This window comes from Labrus mixtus, chromosome 7 (assembly GCF_963584025.1).
Source record: "Labrus mixtus chromosome 7, fLabMix1.1, whole genome shotgun sequence".
Classification (NCBI taxonomy): Eukaryota; Metazoa; Chordata; class Actinopteri; order Labriformes; family Labridae; genus Labrus; species Labrus mixtus.
In genome coordinates, this window is record NC_083618.1 from 8,587,669 (window position 1) to 8,597,270 (window position 9,602).

Genomic DNA, 9,602 nt, shown 5'->3' on the forward strand with positions numbered 1-9,602 from the left:
TATTTCTTTCTGCGACCTCGTTCTTTGTGATCAGGGAGAGGCTGCTGTTAGAGTACGAGAGGACGGGGGAGTTGCTGGTGGATCTGGGTTCAGACCAGACCTCCCTGCACAACCCTTATAATGGCGGATACTACCCAGTTCAGCTCAGCTTCCGCCAAGCCAATCAGCTCATGGCAACTGATCCTAAACGTTTTCGGACCACGGTTCAGGAAAGGTAAAACTAATCGCCCAGATTTACTTCTCTGCTATATTCTATTAAATATGTGGGTCTATTTAGATAATATAAAATGTTTTGCAAAACTTCACAGCCTCTGTAGACACATTAGAGCTATCAACAAGCTGTCTGATGCTGGTATGTTCTTCTGGGACTACGGTAATGCGTTTCTACTAGAGGCCCAAAGAGCCGGTTCGTATTTAACACTACACACACAAGTTATAACTTCACAACCATACAATCCAAGTCAAATCATTAAAGAGGTATTTTTTTGTTTTTTTTTACAGGCGCAGATGTAGGAAAAGTTGGTGGAGGACCCACAGAATTTCGTTACCCGTCTTATGTCCAGGATATTATGGGGTGAGACCTTTTCTTATTTATTTGATCTAGCTGTGATCTTGCAATGTATTATAAAGGTTCTCTATGCTTCTTCCTGTGCCCCAGGGATATTTTCTCTTTGGGCTTTGGCCCGTTTCGCTGGGTGTGCACATCTGGGGACCCTCAAGATCTTGCTGTAACAGACAACATCGCGGCGACTGTCCTGGAGGAAATGAGTGCCAATGTTACTGATCGCGTCAGACAGCAGTATGATGACAACATACACTGGATCAGAGAGGCTGGAAAACACAAGATGGTCAGCAGCATTAGTGAATTTGAATGCTCTCAGTGGGAATCTGATAAGGCCATACAAAGCAGTAGCAGGATGATTTCCTCTGTATTCTTCTTTGTTTAGGTTGTGGGATCCCAGGCCAGGATCCTTTACTCTGACCAGAAAGGAAGAGTCTCCATTGCTCTGGCTATAAACCAGGCGATCGCTGATGGAAGAGTCTCAGTAAGAGGATAAATTGTCTGCTAAGAAGATCATTTCCTGTTAATGCGGTATACTGAATATCAAGTTTTCTCTGTTGCTCAGGCTCCTGTGGTTATTAGCAGAGACCATCATGATGTCAGTGGCACAGACAGCCCCTTCAGAGAAACCTCCAATGTGTATGATGGATCAGCCTTCTGTGCAGGTATGTGCTGTGCAGAGGGACGCAGCTTGAAACTGCAGTTCAATATGACAATCTTAATATTTCAGACTGGCAGGAACAAACAGGTCCTGCATAACCAGACTATAATGAAACAAAAATTAAAAACAAATCAACTGTAAAATAAAATAAAACCTAAGGCATGTTTAATGTGTCTTCAAAATATATATTACAATATAAATGAGTCCTGAAACTAACCAACCTATTATGAGGTTTTCTTTTCTCTAAAGAAAACCAGAAGTATACATGTACACCGGTCAAAGACAATGTAACACTTATCATGTATTGCCAGTTCTATGCTCTGTGGACAGTGATGCATTGTACCATTACATAAGGAAGCAGCAGAACACATACGGTAATATCTCAATTACACGTGACATGAAAATAATGAGACTGCATTCTACATCCAGCCTCCTTTTCCTTTCCGCTATTATTAGAGAGAAAAGGGAGGCTGGAGAAGGCGATAGGATATCAATGGTTCAATATCCTATTGCCTCTCCTCCCAGTCTCTCTTCATTCATAGAGCAGGTCTGGACCTTACTCTTTACATATACAACTAAGTAGATAACAAAGGACTAAAGCAGCAAGACACACAAAATCCCAGTCTGAGGCAGCAGTCCCCACTCATAAGCCTCCACCTTCTCAAGCCTGTACCTGTGTTTTTAAACACTGAGGCTAGGTGCACCTTTAGTGATCAGTGGTTTCACCTGGGTAGAGGTGGAGACAACAGAAGGGGAGAAGGGACAAACTGCACAGGGAACAACATACAGCGGTAACACCCCCACCCTTAAAAAAATGACTGAATGATTTGTAATAAAATCACACATCAATAAATATAAACTTAATGCTTATGTGACATACCAAATTTATTAAAAAAAACTGACATTATTTATTAATTGAAACAATGCGCAAATAATTTCTTAACACATTCAATTACCAAAATGAGTGCTACTTACCATGGCTGTATGTTAAAAGATAAAACACAGCTAACTGCCCTGATCAAAAACACTCCATTCACGAAATACACCCTAAAGACATGCACACAGACTCGTCATGAGGACTAATTTAGATGGTAACTAGTCTAAATCATTCATCATTAAAGTCTAGACTTAGATTGTTATGAGATCATTTTAATATTGACAACTATGAAGATAATGAAATGGGGAGGACTGATGATGTATTTCATGGCAGTTTAAGTCAAGTAGCTTTTGGATTCACTTTAAACATTTACAATATAGATAATAGACGTAAGGCTGATTATAGTTATAACAATGTCTCCTCCATACAGACATGGCGGTCCAGAACTTTGTTGGTGATGCATTCAGGGGCGCCACGTGGGTAGCTCTTCACAACGGTGGTGGTGTTGGTTGGTAAGGCTGTCTTGTTCAAAATACAAATCTGTGCAAATGGTTATTTTTATTCCTAGCCAATAAGTAAATCAAAACATACCTTATACCGTGTCAGAGTGTTTTTATTTTTTTTGATCTCTTGTCAAGGGGCGAGGTGATGAACGGAGGCTTTGGTCTGCTGTTGGATGGCTCAGACGAGGCAGGGAAGCGAGCCAGACTGATGCTCAACTGGGACGTCTCCAATGGGGTGAGAGTGTGACGAGAGAAGAGTCACATGATAGATTCCAGCCTCACTTTAGTTTACATGAAAACATTTGACAGTTGACAGCTGGCCTGCTCTTACCTGTTTATGTGTGCTGCAGGTGGCTCGTCGATGCTGGTCTGGAAACTCCAACGCCTACGAAACCATCCAGCGCACTATGGAGGACAACAGGCAGTTGCGGGTCACCATGCCATTTCCTGTTCAGGATGAGCATATACTGGACCGTGCCCTGCAAGGCTGAACAAGACATAAAGCTTAGGTTGACAGCCAGTTACATATAGCCACACTGAAACAATACCTGCATCTGTAATCAGTTTAATCTGGTTTTATTTTAGCTGTTGAAATTAAACACTAATGTCTTCCAGAAATCACACTCTTAGACAGTTCAACAAAGTTTGCCACAAACAAATTGAATGCAAAGTTGGCTGCAATATTGTCTGTTTTTGATTACTTAATCCTGAAATACATGTTCCTTATGTCCAGTGCCAAATATTAAACCAAAAGTGCATTCAGAACAAAGCCCATATGAGTCATTTGTCTATCAGCAAATTCAAAAATGTTTTCTTCAATATCATAATATGAAAATGGAGATATGTTTTAATACTTTGTATTGTTAAATTAGAAAAAGGACTGTATTTCAACACAAAAAGAGTAGAAAATAAAAATCCAGCACACTACTCTTGCTCAGTATCACCAAATACTGAGCAGATTTTTCTTTTAAAGTCCTAGTTTTTCGCCCTACGCACCTACCTGAAGAGACAGTTGGATGTGTGAGTATCTTAAAAAAAAAATACAAAAAGAGCAGTCAATACTGGAGGATCTTCTGAAGGGATGTTAAAACTAAGTTTTGAAACTTTTGATAAAATGTATTGAAGCGCTGTAAGAATATATTCAACCATAAACTCCATTTTCACTTGATAAGTTATCTCTGGTTGTTTTCTCAAGATCTGTACTTACTTTATTTGTTATCTCGGGATAAAAAAATCTGTTTATTTCCCATTTATAAAGGATTAATTTATCCCATTGTGGTGGGGTAACAAGGCTTCTAGATCTAGTAACAAAACAAAAGACTGGTCACTGTGAAAGGCCAGACCACCACAGGATGTGCTGCCATGATTGCCCACACCAATGAGGCAAATTAAGCCTATAAGCTATCTATTTTTGTTGTTTGCTTTGCAAGTTATGGAGATAAGAGATCTGGAGAAAACAAACAGATATCACGGGAAACCGAGGTAATAAAAAGTATTTGTTCCTTTAAGAATTTGGAATTGAGCCTCTCTGCTGACGTCAAGGAACCGGAGAGGTTGGTGTTCCCTGCATGAGGAGGCAGATGAACGTGATGAAGACCGACCAGGGATACCAGCATACTTTCAGCATTGTTCTGTCCTCGTAGTCATTTGGTTTGTTTACCCATCTCTTCACGTACATTCAGAAAACAGGTGGAGTCGTCTGAGGTCCCCTGTGCCAACATAACGGTGCGTTTTCAGACCTCCGCCCTTTTTGGATAGAATGCAGATTTTGTTTTGCTCTTACAGTGTTCAAAGTGCGTTTAGAGGAAGTACACAAGTCTTGTGGACAAGGAAGATTCTGAATATTTTCTATGGCAGAGACTGATCACCGTTTCGGATGAAATGCATCACAACCGGGGGGAAGAGCCGGTAAATCCAATTACTGCGCAGCACGGGACAGCACGCCACAGTGGCTCCACCAGCCCGGGGAGCAGCCTGGTCAGTGGCCTCACCGGGCTCCAGCCCCCTCCTTACCCTTACCTCGAGTTTAAGAGAAATGCAGTGACAGATGACTATAAAATCACCGCGCAGGTTCTCGGCTTGGGAATCAATGGCAAAGTGCTGGAGTGTTATTGCAAGAAAACAGGAGAGAAGTGTGCCCTCAAGGTGTGTTTTTTTGTTTGTGTCAATATGTGGGCCTGTCTGCTTCACCCAACTGTGATCTGTAACGTGTCCATTTCTGGAGGCTGCTGTCACTGAAGAGAAAGAGAGCATCCATCAATTATTAATTTCTTCTCTATGAACTCATAATGTTGTATCAAACTGGAAATCTGAATCAGCTGAAGCTTCATTATGTGAAAATGTATTTTTTTATAGTGTTTTATCTAATGCGGATGAAATAGAAATAATTCATGACGCCTGAAGGAATAATCTTAAGCTAAAGTTTATTATTGCGCTGCCCAGATAGTAGATGAGTGTGAGACAGTGATGTGCTATGGGATGCTTTGACACACTTAACGCGATTGTTGTGTGGACAATGATCTGCTCTGATGCTCTACATAATCATCTTTGTCTACTAACAAACTGGTATCACTCACAGATTCCCAATTAAGTAAAGAGCTTACTAGAAGTTTACATTTAAAAGTCTTGGAAATATGGAAAAGCCGTTAATTCATCAAGCAGCTGACTGTAGGGTTGTACTGAAGCCATAAGAAAACACAAACAGGAAGAGCAGCCCCAGGGGGGCCTCCACATGTTTTCTTTGGGATTCAGTTGGTCATAAGCCAAAAGTGAAAAAGTATAATAGCTCTAACTTGTGTTTTGTGTTAATAGTGGTTCATAGTGGCTTCAAGAAAATTTGGACAAAAAAAAAAGAGATCTAAAATTGTCTGGGGTCTACATGTCCAGAAATAAAGGATATCCCCCCTCCCCTATCTGTAACACCACAGCTACATACTGTGCCTTTGACAGCATATGGCTAAAGGGCTAAATGCTTTCTTAATTCATTCACTTGTAATTAACTATTCACTCTAGACATTACAACTTCAAACAGGAACTACATTTGTTATTGTGATGCCTTACAGGTCTGCATACAAACAGGGCTTTTCCATGTGTGTTAAGTGATTTCTTGAAAAGGATTTCAAATGATTTAATTTCAACAAAACAATACTCTTTAACCAATATGGGACATTTGATTGATATGTGTTTGTGGAGCAGATCCTGTACGATACCCCTAAAGCCAGACGGGAGGTAGAGCTGCACTTACGAGTTTCTGGAGGTCCCCACATCGTTCGAATCCTCAGTCTGTATGAGAATATGCACCAGGGGAAGAAATGTCTCCTCATTATTATGGAGTGGTGAGCATGTCTTTATTTGTTGGGTTCTCAGTCATCCAGGTCAAGGTAATTCAAAGTTTAATCCAAAAGGCAACTGGATACAGGAAGTGTTCACGCCTGTATTTTGCAGCTTGCAGAAGTGATTCAGATACATTGAAATAAATATATTTTTAGCAACAAATTAAAGGTAATTTTACTGCTGTATTGAAATAAAGCTCATTTGGAATTTCCATATCATGAACACAAACATTATCTTTTTAACGTCTCAAATTCCTGGCTAGATTTTCCCTTGAATGTATCGTTGCGTGAGTGTCCAACACTGGACTCAATTCAGCAGTAAACAAATGAATTCCTTTGTTGTCCCACCACAATTGGAGTACAGAGCTGAGTCTGTTTGCCAGGATTGCTCTCTCTTTCCCCTTTATGATCTTTCATCTAATTTCATCTCAGTATGGAGGGAGGGGAGCTGTTCAGTCACATCCAGGCCAGGGGGGATGAGGCCTTCACCGAGAGAGGTTGGTTAAGAAATTAACTTCAAACAGATTCTAATAATGAGTTTCTTCACCTGTATTTGATATGTTGATATCATGTGTGTTTATCAGAGGCGTCAGAGATCATGCATGACATTGGCACAGCCATAGAGTACCTGCACCACATGGACATCGCTCACAGGGATGTAAAGGTACTGCTGCTGTTGTTCTTCAGGAATAATGTGAGAGAATCTTAAACGTTTGAATCTTTAAGTGTTTTCTTCATTGTCATGAACACTTTAGCCTGAAAACCTGCTTTACACCACCAAAGAAAGTAACGCTACACTAAAACTGACCGACTTTGGCTTTGCTAAGGAGACAACTCTATACAACTCCCTGCAGACTCCCTGTTACACTCCATATTATGTCGGTGAGTATTGGCTGCTGTATGTCTGAAAGACTTTTAGTAAAATCGTTATTGTGTCATCGTTTTAAATGTGCTATTATAGACGTAGGCTTTGAATTGTTGATGTTATTTGCTGTCATCTTATATGTCTACATACTGGACTGCTTTTGTGGAACAGTGTCTGTCCTTCTCCACAGTCCTGTGTTGTTTTTTCTGTGCCTTTGTCTGTTCAGCTCCAGAGGTGCTTGGGCCAGAGAAATATGACAAGTCATGTGACATGTGGTCTCTGGGCGTAATCATGTACATTCTGTGAGTGTCATGCACATCTGAAACTGATGGAACTTAATCCATTTATAGCTCATTTCTGAAGCGTTATATAATGGTAAACCCTGTGATTTGGTAAATAAAGATAGAATAATAACCTTATCGCTTTCCTGTCTTCTCTTTTTTCTTCAGTCTGTGTGGGTTTCCTCCGTTCTACTCAAACACAGGTCAGGCCATCTCTCCAGGCATGAAGCAGAGGATCAGGCTGGGCCAGTACAAGTTCCCAAACCCCGAGTGGGCTGATGTCTCCGAGGAAGGTCAGATATCAAACGTATGGTTTATAAATCAAAGGAAGAGATTTTTAAAAAACGGTAACGACAACGTACATTGTATTACAATCAGTACAATCATGTTTTATGTTCTCACCTCTGTAGCGAAACAGCTCATCTATCAGCTGCTGAAGACCGACCCCAATGAGAGGATGACCATTGGACAGTTTGTGAACCATCCCTGGATCAGTGTTAGTCATCACATTGTCTTTCAGTTGCCATACTATGTATCTTTCCTACATTTATTCATAAGATTTGTGCGTTGTTTACACAGCAGCAGTCTATGATAGTCCCTCCGACGCCCCTGCACACTTCTCGAGTTTTGACCGAAGACAAGGAGCTGTGGGATGACGTAAAGGTGAACCCCACGCCGACTGTCTTGTTTCCTAAATTCGACCAGCAGATGGCGGTAAAGCACCAGATTAACTCCATTTAATGTCACCCCAACAGGAGGAAATGACTAGTGCCCTGGCCACCATGCGAGTTGACTACGACCAGGTGAAGATCAAAGACCTGGACATGTCCAACAATCCTCTTCTCAACAAGAGGAGAAAGAGGCCCACGTCGGGAGGGGAAGAAGGAGAGACAGGAGGAGACGGACAAGTGGTGTCTAATAGTGACAGAGAGGTTGCATTTCCTGAAGAGCATGGGAAAATGAGCATTTGACACAAGTAGTGTAAATGTATGATAACCAGAGTGGGCCTTATTTTCTGTTTTCATATCACTTATTGTATTTTACTCACTTTTTGTCTTACTTGTATCGTAGCACTAAAGTCTTTCAAAAGACATCATTTATTTTGATTGTTTCCACCATAGCATTGAAATAAACGTTTCATTTTTGTTTGTTTGACAAATGTGTTGTGTCACTTTTATATTTGGAACTTCAACCATTTCTTTGACACAGATAATGACATAGACCTCATTCGTAAGTTTGAGGCATAGATTTTGTGGCAGTGGGAGTATTAATCCTCCTGTTGTGAACAAAGAAAGACAGTATGTGGAAGTCATGAAAAATATGTGTAAGGTAATATTCAACGCATAACAAACCATCTTCCAACACGATAAAACATTTCAGCACACTTTCCATTTCCTTTCTGAGGCAGCCTCTGCAAAGAAATCAATGGTGCCTACTGTTAACCATTAACTGAGGGACACGAACTATGTCAAATGTTGTCTGTTTAACAAACAGTCTCTTTACAGTTGTGTAAAAATGTTTTCAGCCGTTTTATAGCCAGCCTTCGGACTTCAGAGTGTGTTTGGTGTAAGATTTATGTTCTATGATCAATTCCTTACATTTATACTATTAAACATTTTTTGTGAAAAGGTTAAAACAAAACAAAAAAAATACTTGAACACACTCACCCTGAACCTGCAGTGTTTTATCTATTGTGATTATTTTGTTTGGGTTTCTCACATCTAGGCTTATACTAATGTAGTATTATCACATGAAGCCATGACAAATGATCAGAACATGAATCATTTCCTTGTATCATGCGCCTCCGAAGATAGATCAGTGTGCCCCCAAGGAACAGCCTCTGTGACAGATAACACTCTGAAACTAAACCAATGTCTCAATATTACTCTGAGGCATAAATGTGAGTTAGTTTCAGTCATTTGGTCTTGAAAGTCTTCCTGACTTTCCTTTCAAACTGTTTAGAGCAATATACATCTTTCAGATGGCTAAAGTAATTATGTAAAATATAAGAAATAAAGTATAGAAAGGAGACATATACCATTTGATTTTTTTCAATCCGTTTTTTATAAAAGTATTGGGGAATCAATTTCATATGTTCATGCTTTATTTAAACATAGGGGGAGCTGATCAGAGGCTCATAATTTTGTCTTAATGTATTTCTTTGGACGACTTAATGGTGACCACAATAGCGGGCCCAGGTTGCAGATGTCAGCTGAAAGGCTTGGATAAGCTCATGGGCACAGATACATTTCTAACCAGCAAAGTCCAGGTCCTCAGTGGTCCTCAACCACCAAGGTGTTGAACGGTTCTCTGAAGGGCACGGAATCCATCAAGAGAGCAGTGCAAGAGCTGGTGAACAATCTGGCTGCTGTCAACAAGTCCTGTCAATTTTAAGACCTGGAACTATCAGCATGCTATTCTCCCATGGATCCTGTGGGCATCGCTTTGTACATACAGAAGAGCAAGCTCACACTCCTAATCACTCACTGTTCAAGCTAGGTGCTGCAGTACAGGTAGTCCA

General features: G+C 40.5%; 2 protein-coding genes across 3 annotated transcripts in view; both read left to right on the forward strand.

Annotated features, from left to right (window-relative positions):
- uroc1 (urocanate hydratase 1) overlaps window positions 1-9,602 on the forward strand; it is a 62,072-nt gene that overhangs the window by 3,729 nt on the left and 48,741 nt on the right. The window contains exons 11-19 of the mRNA XM_061042544.1: window positions 35-214; window positions 309-406; window positions 502-574; window positions 659-848; window positions 948-1,046; window positions 1,128-1,227; window positions 2,531-2,612; window positions 2,739-2,838; window positions 2,954-3,112. Coding sequence (XP_060898527.1) covers window positions 35-214; window positions 309-406; window positions 502-574; window positions 659-848; window positions 948-1,046; window positions 1,128-1,227; window positions 2,531-2,612; window positions 2,739-2,838; window positions 2,954-3,094 — 1,063 coding nt within the window. The 3' untranslated portion in view covers window positions 3,095-3,112. The remainder of the gene's footprint in view (window positions 1-34; window positions 215-308; window positions 407-501; window positions 575-658; window positions 849-947; window positions 1,047-1,127; window positions 1,228-2,530; window positions 2,613-2,738; window positions 2,839-2,953; window positions 3,113-9,602) is intronic.
- Window positions 4,147-8,240, forward strand: LOC132977727 (MAP kinase-activated protein kinase 2-like). Of its 2 annotated transcripts, none has more exons than XM_061042535.1 (10): window positions 4,147-4,748; window positions 5,799-5,938; window positions 6,368-6,432; window positions 6,520-6,599; window positions 6,691-6,817; window positions 7,027-7,102; window positions 7,250-7,374; window positions 7,492-7,577; window positions 7,661-7,744; window positions 7,837-8,240. In XM_061042535.1, exons 1-10 carry the CDS (start codon window positions 4,485-4,487, stop codon window positions 8,050-8,052), a joined length of 1,263 nt encoding a protein of 420 aa, XP_060898518.1. In that variant the 5' UTR covers window positions 4,147-4,484; the 3' UTR covers window positions 8,053-8,240. The 2 variants fall into 2 exon arrangements, with proteins under 2 accessions (XP_060898518.1, XP_060898519.1); XM_061042536.1 differs by having other exon boundaries at window positions 7,664-7,744.